We start from the raw sequence: 16,928 nt of genomic DNA, 5'->3' as shown, positions 1-16,928 counted from the left end.
GTAACGTTATTACAGTGGTACCTCGGGTTACATACGCTTCAGGTTACATACGCTTCAGGTTACAGACTCCGCTAACCCAGAAATAGTACCTCGGGTTAAGAACTTTGCTTCAGGATGAGAACAGAAATTGTGCTCCGGCGGCGCAGCAGCAGCAGGAGGCCCCATTAGCTAAAGTGGTGCTTCAGGTTAAGAACAGTTTCAGGTTAAGAACGGACCTCTGGAATGAATTAAGTACTTAACCTGAGGTACCACTGTAGATGGGTCAATCTAATAATGTCTGCCCCCCCCAAACCCCACTAGTTAATAATAATAAATTACGCTGTTGTGAAGTGTCTTCCACCTATAAGTTGAAAAGTTAAAACTAAAAGACATGCAGCACTATTTGCAATTTCTGCTATTTGCTGCACAATTGCAATTTCTAACCCAGGAATAAAGCCTGCTTGTTGTGGATCTGTAACCAAATAAGCAATGAACCACCTACCTATATCCTCTAGGGCAAGTATTAAGGTGAAGCACTATTGTCGGAAAAGCAATGCCATCTTGTGCATGCAAAATAATAAACCTAATTTCTTGTTAAGCAAGCCTATGCATGCTGATATGGGGATAGAGTCCAGCGGATAGAGTTCAGATCTTTTGACTGAAAAGATCAAGATATCACAATATCTTGATCTTTTCAGTCAAACTACTAGAAAACTCTACTGTGAGACTTCAGAGAGTCATATGCCTTGGAATGGGAAGTGGGAAGAGCTGTCTATCTCAGTGACCCTGATACATCCGTAATCCCAAGCAACTGGTGGGGCAATCCTATGCTCACTGTCAATGCCATGGCTCTGTAGAGCTGCTGAGCTACCACCACATCCACAGCCTGGCCACTCACTGGTGGAAAGGAACAGGCTTCATTTGAGCCACTTTAGGTGACATTAATGCAGAGCAACATATGAAACGGTAAATGGCCTGTGGCACACTGCTCTGAATGGTTGGTTAACTGTGGTCAGATCCTTCAGCTACATCTACATAGTATCTCTAAATTATAAAGTTTTGCACAAATAACTCCATAATGTACCCAGTGTCTTGTAGGCTTCTTATAAATCACTTGGCACTAGCTAACATTGGAGACATGGTGTTGAATCTGATTATTCACAAAGACTTACCATTACAGACTTATTAATTGCATTTAGAGTAAAGAACTAATACAAATAGCAAATTCTCAGAAGATAAAACAATTGCATTGAATTGCTGATAGTAATATGTTTTGCACATTCGTACATCTTATGTTAATTAAATCAGAACTTACCCGTATTAGCAACATATAGGACAACAAGTTAGCTGCATAGGTTTTTTAGAGGGGTTGGGGTTTTTTTTTGTCTCCACATTAGTTGGTTCCCAAGGCAACTTAACAAAAGTTAAAAACTTGCCTAACACCAAACAAGTTTAAATCCAATGCATAACAGCAAATCAGCATAGCTTGTGTATGAAAGTTGCAACTGATCATGCTTTTTCTGGCATTAGCTTTTTTCCCTGGTGCATTTTCATTTATGTTCTTTTTACATTACAGTACTCTGACAAGGCCCTGTACACCCAGCTGTGCTTTTACCGGTACATTTTTGATATGGACTATGCAATGGAAAAACTTACTGATCAAGAGAAAGGTATGTTCAAACACTGTAATTACCTTGTGAGTTTAAAGCGGAAGTTTGCATCATAAAAGGCTATTCTGCTATGTTGTGCTGCTCCAGTCTGCATAATTCTGCTCTCATCATTTACACAAGTTAGTTGACTGCTTGAATTTAGGAATTCCCCATTTAAGAAGGTACCTGCATTTCCTAATAATCCACAGTATACCCCTCACTCTGCTGAAAAAAACAGTGTTTAAGGAAGGAGTGTTTTAAACTCATTTAACTGGTTGGGGGTGCTGGTGGTAATCTTCTGTTGAGCATTACTCCTACTGCGAGGGCAGTGGCGGGTCAGTCTAATTGTGGGAGAGCAGGGACTGATGGGATCTGACATAGGGCCTAGTGACAGATGCTTGCAGGCAATGAGAAGGCTAGAGAAAGCTTTGGGTTAGAGTGACAAGGAGTAGAGCATAAATGGACCAAAACCCGTGTTTGTTTTAGCCCCAATTATTCAAACTTTTGGTATTCTCTAGTATTTTCGTTTGCCTGTTTGTTTAAGTAGTTCTTACATCTATCCTGACAGACATTTAGAAAAAGGTGGGAAAGCTCTTTAAAGAGTAACTTACTTCTTTGCACTTTCTGAAAAGGCATCACACTGGCCTGCCTGGTAAGAAAGGGTGACAACATATCTACTTAAGAGTATCAGGCTCTGTTTCGAACAATAGACAGGAACTCTGCAGCTTAACCTCAACAGAAGCCAGGAAAGAATGATATCTTGAAGAACAGATCAGAAGTAATAATTTCTGTACATGTTTGACTTTCTATTGAGTCTTGCATTTTTCCATTCCTTTTCATTTAAAGTCTGCTAACCCAGCAGTAGATATAGAACACCTTAATTGCAGAGCTTTCTGACATTGAAATGCGAAGTTCCTAAAGGTATCAGAATAGTGCCTGAAGTAAAAATGAAAGGTTAGGTTATATTGAGATATGTTCTGATTGAAACAATGTCAGATATTAAAAGCATTGTCTGTACCTTGAGAGTGCATTTCAGTACTTATTAATATCTTCATGCTATTTATTTTTATACACCAGATTTATAAACCAAACTAAATGCATACTAAGTAAATACTTTTACACAGTTACAGCAGCATTTTACACTCCCACCTTCATAAAAAAATACTAAACATGCCCAGTTTACTTTCTGGATGAATAAACTGTAAAATTGCATTTAGAAAAATGAAAGTTAGGCTGTATGACCTACATGCAAAACACAAAATCTAACTTTGAATATTTGCTTGTATCCTGTAATTTAAACATCGTTTTCCCCCTCTGTGTTCCCTCTGTGGTGTACCAAATATCAATTGAAAGTGATTTTTTTATGGATGAATTGCTAGAAAGCTTTAGAAGCAGACTTTTCATAGTGGCAGTATTTCTCAGAGCTAGTAATGGGTGGGTCTTCAGTGTGTCTCTGTTAGCAGGTGACAATTACTCAGAAAAGTATATGCAGAATGCTGCAGCTGTGTCTCGAAAGAAACTTAAGAATGAAATGCTTCATTAGAACAGGGTGTTTCCATAAGCGAAAATGGAGTTCCCACACTTAAACTACCAGTACATTTGGGTGCAAGAGATAGCAGAAGAATTTGCATGTACTTTGGAAGGGTGTGCTGAATTGGCATATAGATAGCAAGGTGGTATTTATATCATCAAGTTGATAATTGAAGTAGCTTTGAAGGCAACCTCTCAAACATCAACTAGTAAAACTGCTCATTATGGTTATTTTTCATGTCCAGTCAATCTAGAGATGAATAACTCGCTGCAGAATCCCTTCCCAAGGTTCATTGGCTTGCTGATAACTAAAAGAATGCCATATACTCAAGTTAAATATTCCTGGAAAAGTAGGCAGATTCAGGCCCAATTTGAAATTGTGCCTAACTAACAGGATACATTTGCTAGACACTAACGCACAGCATATGCAATGCTTTCGGAATGGAATAAAGTTTCTGTAATACGAATCAAACATAAACCAGTCCCTTAGAGAACTGTTTCTTGGGCATACGTCATATATTTTCTGATGTATTCCGAACATCAGTATTTAAGAAATATTAAAATCTACAATGTTGATTTCACTGTGGCTTTGTTTAATTTGCTTCATTTGGATTTTAGTGAATTTACAATGATTTTGAGCAAAATATATACATTTGATTGTTACTAAATTGGTATAATTAAGTCTTAAGAGGATAATTCAGTATCTTAATATCTGTAAGATTTTGCTTTATTTTGCCATCAGGTAGTTGATATAGACTAATCACTGATTTTTTTCGTGGGAAAATAGAGTTTTAAAGCAATGGGAGAGAATTTTTTTGTAGATGTATTGTGGTTATACAGTTGATAGTTTTTATTTCCATAATGTTTTTTACTACATAATTATACATCTTAATTACGTAATTACCATCATAATTATTATGTAATTACATGTAGTTCCACTAATTACAAAATCAGGAAGTATAATTATCTAGTAAAAAAATTCTAAAATCTTATTTTATGAACTGGAGATCATTTAAAAGACCAATTGGTGAACTACTACCGTATTTTCTTTACTAACAGCTGACATCTTAATTTAATTCCTGGCCTCCATCTTTTGAAGCCAGCAAATGGTTAAAGATATTGCCGACATCTGCATTCAATGAATTATGAAAGTATGATAAAGTTCTTTTGCTTTGCTTTACAGTTTTCTTATGAATTTTCCTGGAGCTTATGTGTGTTTTGTTGCTTGCTACTGTTATCTCTTAGAAGGTCAAGGCATTAGTTGCTTCCACAAAAATTTTAATAACTAGCAACGTACTAAACAGGAGTGTCTGGTCCAGAGGGGCAGTGCCACAGGGCTGCTGTTACGCCACTGGCATTCGGAGATGGCGCAGGGGTAGGGGTGGTGGCAGAGAGATTGGGACTGCATGGGCACAATAGTGGAGTCAGTCTTTCTTCCTGCCCCACTAGGCAGTCCAGCCACTACCCAGCTAAGCAGCAGCAACACCACTGTCAGGAAGGCAGCTCTGTGGTACAATGCCAGCCGTTCCTGATACGTGAAGCATAAATAATTTGGAGTTAAAATTAAACAGAGCACTGAGAAGTGGGGTGGTCAGGTGGTCAGCAATTACATTTGGATTTGGGAGTTCTAGGTTTCAAGCCTAACTCAAGTGTGGATTCTCTGAGTTGGCTTCCATACCTCTTTCATGACCTAATAACATGAAGACAAACAAGGCCAACACTAAAATTAAAGCTGGTATATGAATTGTAGTTGCCATCATTTTTATGAGCAATCATTAGCCTTGATTTATCCAAAGAATGCTTTATACTATAATCTCTTGAGACTCATGGGTTGTTGTTAGCTGGATTCTCTTCTTGGCACTTTTCATATGGGAAAGCCCAGTGTCATGTTAATAAGCAATACATTAAAGTACAATAATCCTTTATATGGGTGCTCTGTTGCTATTTTTTCACTAATAGCTAACATTGCTACTTACAAATATAGAAATAAAAATTAAGCCACCTTTCATGACAGCAATGTAAACTACTTATCGCTCTGAACTGCTGCTGCTGCTGCTGCTGCTATTGTTGTTTAAATTCTTATCCATCCTTCTTAAGGTCCCAGGACAGATCACAACAGTTTAAATCAAGTTTAATTCAAACTGAAGCACTGGAGAATCTGGCTGGAATGTTTGGTCAGTAGGAGGGAGCAGTCTTAAAATAGGTAGAGTTGAATGGTGGGAACCTCATGACAGAGATTATATAAGGGTTTTTTTTTATAATAATAATAATTTATTATTTATACCCCGCCCATCTGGCTGGGCCTCCCCAGCCACTCTGGGTAGCTTCCAAAAGAATATTAAAATACTATAATACATCAAACATTAAAAGCTTCCCGAAACAGGGCTGCCTTCAGATGTCTTCTAAAAACCTGGTAGTTGTTGTTCTCTTTGACATCTGGTGGGAGGGTGTTCCACAGGGAAGGTGCCACTACCGAGAAGGCCCTCTGCCTGGTTCCCTGTAACTTGGCTTCTCGCAGTGAGGGAACCGCCAGAAGGCCCTCGGAGCTGGACCTCAGTGTCCGGGTAGAACGATGGGGGTGGAGACGCTCCTTTTTGTATTAAGTACAGTGGTACCTTGGGTTACATACGCTTCAGGTTACAGACTCCGCTAACCCAAAAATAGTACCTCGGGTTAAGAACTTTGCTTCAGGATGAGAACAGAAATTATGCTCCAGTGGCACGGCGGCAGCTGGAGGCCCCATTAGCTAAAGTGGTGCTTCAGGTTAAGAATGGACCTCCGGAACGAATTAAGTACTTAACCCGAGGTACCACTGTACAAGCATTCCAAAATGAAAACTCTGTGTCAACGTGTTCTGCAAAGTGGGACTCCCTTTATCCAGCATTCTTTTACCTGGATATTAGGATCCAAAGAGCACATCACAACTTGTTTATGAAGCACTCAAGGCCAATCCCCAGGCTTGCGTGGACCCTCAGGATACAGCGAGTGACCAGATTCCCTAGTGGTGCAGGCGCAAGCAAGTCTGTATTCACCATTCACACCCTCCTATTCAATAAGTATGTAAGGCACTGGCACTGTTGGAAGCCAATCAGTTGCTTGGCTTGGACTGCTGCTGGACATCGCTCATGTTATGATTCCTGTGGTGCAATACCCAGTTCTGAATTGCATTGTGGGAATTGTACCATCGCAGCTGGCTGGTGTCAGATTTGATTACTCACGGGCTCCTTCTCCATGCCAGATTGATGTGCTTTTGAGAAGAGGCCACAGTGTGCCTCATAACACTGAAAGATGCACCTCTTCTGACTACAACCTGTGGCAGAGAATAAAATAATGTTGTGCCTTATAGTCTAGAAAAAATGTAAAGCAAAATTGATATGTCATTTTTGTCTTTGTAATATGCTCCATTTAATATGCCTGTTTCACATCTGTCTGTTTCCCTCCCTTATTTTAAAATGGGTAACACTTGATTTGAACTTTGAGAATTATGTCCCAAATACGCTTACCAAGTTGTTGTTGTGTAAAAAAATTTAAAGTATAAACTAGAGTAATAAAGTGAGCATCCTGCTCTTCTTTTCCCACCATTTAATCAAAGGTTGCCTATTACACATTTACATGAATGTCCTATGATACTGGTAAAAAACTAGAATAAACTCATTTACCTTTTTTATAGAGAGACCTTTACTAAAAGTGTCAAAGCTGGTCTCTTAAATTCACTGAATTCATCAGCTTTCAGCAATGCATCTTGCTGCTTTCATTGAATTCAGTTTGCGCCCAGGTTTTCAGAATAAAAATCTAGTGAGAGTAGCGTGTCCAGTTACCTTGCATTCTTTATTTTCACCTTATTTTTAACCTATGAAGATGTTGATCTTGCTAGGATTATAACTGTCAAATGTGTATCAAAATATTTTCCTGTCTTAAATTATTTAACACAAAATCTAAGAATGCAGTTATTTTGACATGAAAATGTTATGTACCGTAATATTTCCACTTAAAACAGACATTTTCATTTTACAAAAGATGTATGCAGCAAGACAAAAAAGAATACAAGGAAGTGAGTGACAGACTGAGCTATTTTATTTACAAGATAAAAACAAATAATCCTATTAGTGTCAGATATTATGAACTTGGAATTAAAATACTGAGCTATTTATGTGGCTGCTTCATGTTTTTATTGCTGTGAGTGGGCTATAACTATGGGGTTGGATTAGTAACAGAAATAGTAACAAGTACATTAGAGTTGAAATATTTCATTTGAATCCCCGTAGGAACTATTTCCTCTCTATATTAGTTATAGGAAGTTTAGGGGAGGGACTGTTCTACAAATAGAAGAACTTAAATTGTGTGTGGATTGTTGTTCTTGATTGGACTTGTGCATGGTTTTGCTTTTTGATGCGGGTGCATATGTGCACATATGTCTTACTTTACTTTAAAAAGTAAAGAAAAATAATCTGGATAGGTAAAAGACTGACGAACCAGAGCAGCGTGCGGAAACGCCGTTTACCTTCCCGCTGGAGCGGTACCTATTTATCTACTTGCACTTTGACGTGCTTTCGAACTGCTAGGTTTGCAGGAGCTGGGACCGAGCAACAGGAGCTCACCCTGTCACGGGGATTCGAACCACCGACCTTCTGATCGGCAAGTTCTAGGCTCTGTGGTTTAACCCACAGCGCCACCCGCATCCCTACTTTCACACTTAACATTATGCTAAAATATATTTTAACCATGGCCTCTTGAAGAAGCCAGGATCAACCTCCACAGATAACGAAATAAACCACACCTTTGTTGTCTCCTCTGCCATTCTTCATCTGATGCCCTGAATGCCCTTGCAGTGCTCCTGTACAGGCATGGTCTCGGCACATCACCTGCTCAGTTGACATTGGCCCACTGCATATGCAGGGCATGGGACTCTACTTAGAGATTTTCAGCTGCTCTCTGCACATGAGAACCAAACCATGTTCCCTCCCTTTCTCCCGGCAATAGACAATTCCCCTGCGATGGTGCTGAGAGGGGAGGGAAACCTAAAGTGTGAAATAGAAAGGTCAGTGTTCTTTGGCTTCTTCTCAGAGAAACTTTACCCGTAAGAGGCTCCATAGTTTGGGCAAAGTGTGGCAGTGCCCTGCCTGTCAGAGCTCCCCAGTGTGTTCCAACACACACTCTATCCTGGCCGCCGCCACCTTTTGCAGGTCAGTTAATTGAACTTCCCTGAGCTCCATTCTGATCTGCTTCTCCCTCCTGCTAGCTGCTGTGCAATGCACCTGAAATCTCTCACTTAGCCTCCTGTATGCAGATTGTAGAATGAGCGGGTTCTTGTTGGTGGAAGTTTGTGAGAGATGCACCAACAAATCCAGTTGTTCACTGCTTTCCAGTTTTTGCTTCTGCAATGCATCCTGAGTCCCTCATTTTCCTTGAGGCCTTTAAAAAGCAAATCATTCAGAGCCTGAGGGGAGATATTATTTTATCTGAGCTTTTGTTCATGTGTTAAGTTGTGTTTTCAACATACTCCCTTGGATATATGTTAGTGAATTAGTCAACAGTCCCTTTACATTTCTCTCTCCTTGCAGAGCAGCAGTAAGGCTAGGTGGGTTTGCTTTAGAGGAAGGCCTTGCCAGGAAGAAGTTTGTTGGGGAAAGGAGTCTATTGCCGGGAAGAATGAGCAGGGAAGGTTACTTCCCAAAAAGCACTAGCAAGAGCCAGGACTTATCCGTGCTTTCCAGGCTCGGACTGCGCTCCAAAGTTCCGTGTCTGAATGCCCGCCCCCTTTTTGCCCTGGAGTCTTCCCCAACAAAACCTGCTCTTTAAAGCAGAATTAGAACAAGTGGCAGTCCGTGGAAAACCCAAGTAGCTGTTTGCAGGGAAAGCTCCAGAGCAAAAAAAGGGGGGCGCTCAGACATGGAGCATTACAAGTGCAGGTGTGTGCCTGGGACAAACAGGGCACAAGGTAAGCTCTCACTCTGCCTGGGCAGTTTTTGTAATTTTCTGGCCCCTCTTGCCCTTCATCTCTGCGACCTTGTGAATGACTCAGGCAAGGTGCCAAACCAAATCAGGATCAAATCAGGATTTGGCATTTGTAGGTAACAACGAGCCATAGCGAAAGCAAGCTTTGTAAGCCAAAAGCAACGCATGGTTTTAAACCACAGTCAAACAAATGGTGGCTTGGCCTTATGTGTGAACTCAGCCATTGTACGCGCCATCTAAAAACAAAACTATGCTTCTTCAGAAATATTTATTTTGCCCATATGCACATTTGAGTTATAGATAAATCAATTAATTTACTGAATCCAATAGGGTGAATTAATACGGGTTGTATCCAGTAGTGCTCCTTTCCTGTCAGAAAGCACTTTGATTCAGAGGATGTTGCTAGTGGAATGGAGAATAAGTCATTTTTTCTGATTCCCCCTCCTCCCTGTAGCACTGCCTCCCAATCGTCTCCAAAGAGTTAGGAGACCCTTCAAAACAGCATGGGAAGTGGTGCAGCATAATAGTTGTGTGGAATTGGAAAAAATCCCCACCCTCCCCTTTCCATTGCCAGCAGCCATTGCTGAATCCCTCCGTCAGCAGAGGGACATCACTAGATGCTATCAAACAATAATAATGATATTAATAGAAGATACTGGTGATATGATGAATACATTTTGATAAGTAATGAGTTTCCATATGCACAGTTATACTAGGATGCTATTCTTGGGACTAACTACTTCCTACTGTTTATCAATATTATAGGTTTTACTCTGAAGTTACTGGGTTCTGTGGATTTTAATTAAAGCTTATAGTTTTTGCTAGATTAATATTGTGTGCCTTTCTAACACTGTGGAATTTTATTTTTCTTGGGTTTGAATATTTTAAGACTTCCATTGATATTGGAACATAATAATAAAATAATATTAACCACTTTTGAAATGTGGCCATGGTGCCAGTTGTTGATAAGGCTTCTAACAACTCTTTTCACTGGTTTTGTGAGCAACGGATCAAATTAGATTCATCACTCTTGGCTTGTGGTGATTTGAAATTGAAATGGAATATATTAAGGCAGCCAACCACACTGATTACATTGCAAGCCTCATTTAATTTCATACATTCACACATTACAGTGAAAAGCAGATTTTAATGCATGATTGTGACTGTACCTTGAGTGACTCCAAAGGTCATCTGTAATAGGTGCATAATTTGTTACTATTGGATACCTAATTAACAAAAAGTATATATATATATTCCACAGCTATGTACTACCTATATAATCTAAAGTGTTCATTTATGTCCCTTACGAGAGCCTATTGGTCAGTTCATCATAATATAAATCATCAGGGCACAGTTTGCTGAGAAATTCTTCTGTGCAAATTCCATTGAGATGAATGTTTAGCTGTGTATATCTTGCACAATGTTGTTTTTAATTTCTGTAAGATTTTCACAGTGAACGTTGCAGGGTGGGGGTGGAGTTGCATAAAAGTTCTCAAACAGCACATCTGCCAGAGTTGAACGATTGCAATACTGTACGTAAATGCAACGATTGGACCTTTCTACAGTAATTTATGCCGTAACAACCTCCAGGTTGGACTACTGTATTGTACTCTACATTGGGGGTGCTGCGTTGAAAAAACATTTGGAAATTGCTGCAAGTACAAATGTTGCAACCAGTTTGCTGTCCGGCGTTTTGATTCCGTCACATCAGTTTAACAGGCTCTGTGCTGGTTATGGCTTTGTTTCCAAAGCCTAATTCAAGGTTCTGGTGTTAACCCTTTGAAGCTTTCAACAGCTTGGGAATGAGTAGTTTAAGGGCTGCCTTCTTCCATATGTTCCTTCCTACAAATTTTGGTCATCCTTTGAAACCTTATTCCAGATCCCTCAATCCCAGTGATAGCCAGGGTTCAGTCCTTTTCTGTTTTGGCATCCACTGCTGTAGAAAGCATCAGGACCTGAGGCAATTTTGTTTTTGAGACTAGTAAAAATAATGGCTGCTTTAAAGGGGATTTTACCTATTTTGCTTTTTGCTAGTGTATTTAATACCATAGTTTAGTTGCCTGTTTTGGAGGTTGTTATTGGGGCTTGGCTTTGTTCATATTTGTTAGTGGAGGTTATATATTTTAACTTTTTGATTGTAAGTCTTCGTGAGTTTAAAAATTAAGTGAGGTCTAGTTTTTTGAAATGAAGACATTACCTATGTATTTTGTGAAGTACTTTTCCATCAGCCCTGAAGCAAGCCCTTTCGAATTAATGGGGTAATCCAACAAGCTCTGGTATTATATAAGGAGAAAAATTGACCAAATATCAGATTGTTATTAATTTTATACATTTCTATTGTATCTTGCCTCTACTGTTTAATTTTATGAAAGTTTTCTCAAAAATAAGATCTACAGTACTGGGTTGAGTGATGCTTACTCATTGTGTTGTTTAGGGGTGCAGCCTCAATCTTTTTTTTAAATGAAAATACTTCCATATGAAAAGATTGCTTTAACTATCATTTTAGTTGCTCATTTCAGTAGCTTTTCTAGCTCTAAGATGACCTTGGAATTGGCAGAATTGTACAAACTGTTCTTAAATGTGACTATATAATAGAGTATAAAATGCCGTTATGACGCTTGTTTCTCTCATTATTAATCCCTTTCATAATAATTCCTAACATTGAGTTTGCCTTTTTTTATACATATATTTAAGGTCTCAAAATCTGCAGCTTAAAAATTTCATATATATATATTTATATATATATGCAAATAAAATTCAGATTCTATTGCAACAGTGATCTCAGTGTTTCGATTTGGAAGCAAAATAGGGACACCCAAAAATAAGGGAGTGGTTTCTACATACCGGGGTGCTCCCTAAATACATAGAAGTATAGACTTTTGTAAGCTAAAAACAAAACAAACCCACCCACCCCCACCAAAATGGCCCAACAAGGGCTTGTGAGCTTCCAGAATTAAGATGCTGGATTGATAGGCCAGCAGTGTTTTATTGGGTCAGTGTGCTGCATGTGGATTCAGCCCTCCATCCCACTCACAAAAAAGGAGATAAATTTACATCAAATTTGTTTATGCATGTGTCATGTGCCAATTTGTGTGTTAACATCATAGTTCAAAACAGTGGTTCATCTTCACCAATATGGTGACTAGTAGGAGTGCCCCTGCTGATTCCCTCATACCAGCATAAAGTCCTTGCAATGTCAGCATGACACTTGTGTAGCAGTTAAAACAGATGATCTTAAAAGCATTAATTGCTGGTACAAGAGTCTTTGTAAAGATAAAATCAAAGTTTTAGATCTTCCAAGATGTATCTGCTCTGAATTGAAGTCCATGCTGAATGCAGCACAGATGTGTTATAGTCTCATAGATCTGCACCCTCTTCTGAAAAGAGATCATATGGCCACAGTTATCCCTACTCTGGTAGCATCTTTGCTAGATTATGGCAATTCAATAAATGTGTGGGTGTCTTTGAAAGCTGTTAAAAAAAAATTGGCTGCCCCCTAGTATAGCAGCCAGATTACTGGAACTTACTGTGGATAAACACCTTTGTTGAAAATTCCCACAATGTCTCCTTACTTCTCATAAGTGAAAGAGGATCTCCTGGTATTTCAAATGAAGAACGTATTATGAGTGGAGTGTGTAAAATCCTCTTAGCGAACCTTTGCATGTTTTTACATACCAAATAATGGTTAATGTCATGTATGGATGTATTTCAGTGTTCAGAGTATTAACATTAAGACCAGTTTGTACAGCTGATTTGCTCTGGAAATGGCTTTGCATACTGTCAACAGTTTTCAGTTTTGGTTATGCTTGTAATTCCCAGTCAACTACTTTTAAGAATGCATTGTTTTCAAAGCAAACACTAGAAACCATAAATCAGTATCAAACTGTTCTAATTTTTCCGATGAAATGTTATTTCCCCCCTCATGTATGCTGTTCCGAAACAGGAGCAACAAAACAAAACAGGAGCAAGGGCTCTGGACTCCTTCTGGCCAAGCAAGGCCAAGGGTCTCACAGGCGCGTTCCTTTCTTATGAATCCATGGTTTATTATGATGTCCAAATGAAGTAGTGAAAGTGTGTGACTATTTTAGGTAGAGGATGTCTCTTCAGAGCATGTTCTCCTTGCCCCTGTGGTTCTGGGTGTGTGGTAAAAATAACCTCTGTAATTCAGAGCCCCAGTTTGACAGGAATGCTATTTTTTCAATCTCCTCAAGGCAAACGTTTATCCCATCGCCAATCTTGGAGGAAACTCGAACTTCATTAGGCAGTGTCAAGCAAATAAAAGTCGACCCCCCTCCCCATCACCTCTTAAAATCAATACTTTGAAAGCTGTAGGTACAATCAGGTTTTGCTTCAGCAGAAGGGAAGTTTTTAATGTTCGATGTTTTGTTATGTTTTTTATATTCTGTTGGATACTGTCCAGCGTGGCTGGGGCAACCCAAGTCAGATGGGGGGGACGGACAGATATAAGTAACAAATTGTTGTTAGCTATTGCCTTTATTTCTCCAAACATTTATTAGGCATTACAGATACAGACCATCTTAAAACATCCATATACAGAAATTTTCATTGGAGTGTCTTCCCGCTGCCATTCACTACTCCAGGAGATACTATTAACAGAAACTCAGCCACCCTTGCAGTTACCTCTGGGTTAATTTCGGACAGGTATAATCTGATATTTTCATTGTGCCATGATGGTAAACTACCCAAAAAGAAGGATAACACGCGTTTATGTAGCTGGTTGGACTGTAGAAAAGAATTTGTTCTACAGTGTCTGGCACATTCAAATAACAACATTCCTACCATTTCTAGGGATGTTTAAATATTTGCCCTTAACAAAAGCTGAGGGGAAAGCGTTCAGTTGGACTAACATAAATGCCCTGCATTGGCCTGGAATTGTTAACTTTGAGCTCTAAGTGATCCTGTTACTGGTTGTATTTAAACCATAGAACCTGGGGGAGCAGATTTTATTTACAGCAGACTCAATGTTTTGTTTTTCAGTATCCCTTAATTTGGATATTGCGATAAATATATTGCTCACTAGAATTATACAATAATTCCAAGTCAATACCAATAGATCTAATTTTGCTGTGTATGAGTTGGAGCCATCTGGATTTATAGGAGTCCTTAAGTAAATCAGAAAGCAGACTTGAAGGTTGGGAACGAAAATGGCAACACAGCTAGTATTTTATAGTGCTTGTCCACACCCAGTATTACATAATGTGTATACCTAATTCTGCACACATCGTCTCATACTTGATTGAATTTGGGAGCCCGAAGATGTGTCTCAAGAAACTTGAGTATATCGTATCTAAATCACTATTATATGCTTGTATCCATATTGGGGACGCGGGTGGCGCTGTGGGTAAAAGCCTCAGCGCCTAGGGCTTGCCGATCGAAAGGTCGGCAGTTCGAATCCCCGCGGCGGGGTGCGCTCCCGTTGTTCGGTCCCAGCGCCTGCCAACCTAGCAGTTCGAAAGCACCCCCGGGTGCAAGTAGATAAATAGGGACCGCTTACAAGCGGGAAGGTAAACGGCGTTTCCGTGTGCTGCGCTGGCTTGCCAGATGCAGCTTTGTCACGCTGGCCACGTGACCTGGAAGTGTCTGCGGACAGCGCTGGCCCCCGGCCTATAGAGTGAGATGGGCGCACAACCCCAGAGTCTGTCAAGACTGGCCCGTACGGGCAGGGGTACCTTTACCTTTTTATCCATATTGGGATCCCAAAAAGTAGCTGGGATGACACTTTAGCTTGAAAAATCTGAATGGCAGCTGGTATGAATTGGTTACCTTTCTGAAAATAAAAGTGAGCTACTGCTGAGGAGGTACACTTTGCCTGTTTTATAGTGCTTGTGCAATGGTTTACCCAACCTGAGTTACTCTGGAATAAAATTCCGGGATATCTATGCATCTTTACTTTCTGGATATATTGTCCTCCATTTCTCTAGTTTCTGGGAAATAGAGAAGACCAGAAATTTTGTCTTCTCATAATTTGTTTGCTAATTTCGCAGTAAGAAACCAAGGGGAGTAAAAGACAGTTCAAACCTATCCTTGTCAGTGATAATAAGGTGTATTGATAATGATAATAATAGCCGCAGCTATGTTCACCACAACGAAACCTGTAAACACTTTAATGCTGGTACAGCACTTAGAACACTATGCATGCATTTAACAGTAAGGTAGTCTCTGATTATATGCTTACAATATAATCAACAGGACACAAAGCAAAGCAAAAAGGAGGGAGGGAAGAGGAAGCCAAGCATTGGAGCAGCTGCTGTTCCACTGGCTGATGGATGAGACTAGGCTGATCTCTCCGTTGCTGCAATAGCTTTCTTGGGAAGGAGGGTGTGCAGCCTCCTAATGGTCCAGGGCACTTGGCTAGGAGACTAGTATGTGCCTCCTTTCCTTCAGTTCTGCAGTCCCAGGTAACTAACAGTTGGAACAAAGTGCTCTTTCATGCACGGAAAGGGGGAAGCAAGCTCACTACATCTGCTGCTTCTCTGGGGAATAGGTGGGGCAAGTGTGGTCTCCCTCCTCCTTCCCATTATGATCTTGTTTGGAACAGTCTTCTAGTGGCCTTGATTCCCTGTCTGGGTGGTGGCAGAGCATCCCTCCCTTAATCTCTGCAGCACTAACTTATGGTCAGAACAGAGTGCCTTATCAACTGGTCATTTCTGAAACTTCATCTAACTCCTATTTTTGGGTAGATATAAAACAGAAAAGTCACCCCCCCCCCAAAGGAAAATGTGTTAAGATGCTTACAAAGTTCATGGATTTTCATCTCTGCGACATATAAAAATTAAACTTTCCCCAGCCAACTTGGAAGCTCTTGGTGAAAGAGCTGCTCTTATAAGAAATTAAGAAAATATACAAGGTCCATTTTGTGCCTTTTGCCAGACACTTTCACAACTATGCTGATGGTCCTTGGGAAAGATACATTTTAGAAGCAAGGAGGTTGGTAAGTACATTCTGGCTGGCTTGCAAGGTTGGGCAATGCCAGTGCCCCTGTATCCTCTTACCTCTAGTTTGCATTCCTCATCACACAACCCTGCCGTGAAGATTAATGGGGTTATTAAATGAATAAAGGAAACTAGCAACTAAGGATTTTATGTTGCACACCTAATGTGTGTTTGTCTGAGTGCCCTTACTAAATGTATGTTTATAGACTGCTAAGACAACCTGGGGTATATAAATACTGTTATAATATAGCTAGCTAATTGTAAAAACACTGTGTAGTTTAATTTGTTTCTGTGTGCACAATATCATGAAATATATCCTCCCACTATGAACTATAATCCATAGCAGAAGCCTCTGTGATCTAATATTATGAAAGTTTTTTTTATTAAAAACGCCTTTCCTCTTACTTACAGTCATTAGTGTTGAGTGTTTTACTATTTCCTAGCTATATAGATCTTCTAGACCTTTCCCACTTGCCTCCTATCCAAAGAGTCATGTTCATCCATTTCTTTGTCCAGCTGGACAATTCACATGTTACAGGGCTGAAAGCAGTTCCTCATTCAGTTGAAAAAGCAAGAACTGCAACTGGGCTGGCCAGCAACACAGACTGTTGATTACAGAATCTAGGGTTATTGAAGCACTTTAAAGCTGCTTTATAGTTTCAGTGAAGCACATAGTTGCTTGGTTCATTAGCTCACTGCAGGTAGTCATCTTGCTTTTGAATCTAAATTTTTATTTAATCAACGTCATAAGGACTTTGACTTGCTCTCAGCTTCGCTGTTTAAGTAAAATGTCTGCAAAAATTAGTTGTCCGTATGTTGAGTGTTGAACCAGGCAGTAAATCTGAAGAGGGCAGTTGGATAT

The 16,928-nt window shown here is 39.8% G+C and overlaps 1 protein-coding gene across 4 annotated transcripts in view; it reads left to right on the top strand.

Moving 5' to 3' along the window:
- The window catches only part of POLA1 (DNA polymerase alpha 1, catalytic subunit), a 178,593-nt gene that overhangs the window by 129,306 nt on the left and 32,359 nt on the right, over positions 1–16,928 (top strand). For 3 of the 4 annotated variants that reach the window (XM_077927407.1, XM_028727457.2, XM_028727458.2), the window contains one exon: positions 1,556–1,649. The exons of the other annotated variant lie outside the window; for it this stretch is intronic. In XM_077927407.1, the coding sequence (XP_077783533.1) occupies positions 1,556–1,649 (94 nt within the window). The remainder of the gene's footprint in view (positions 1–1,555; positions 1,650–16,928) is intronic. 4 annotated transcript variants of the gene reach the window in all.

This window comes from Podarcis muralis, chromosome 4, assembly GCF_964188315.1.
Source record: "Podarcis muralis chromosome 4, rPodMur119.hap1.1, whole genome shotgun sequence".
NCBI lineage: Eukaryota > Metazoa > Chordata > Lepidosauria > Squamata > Lacertidae > Podarcis > Podarcis muralis.
This window is presented reverse-complemented; position numbering and strand designations above follow the sequence as displayed.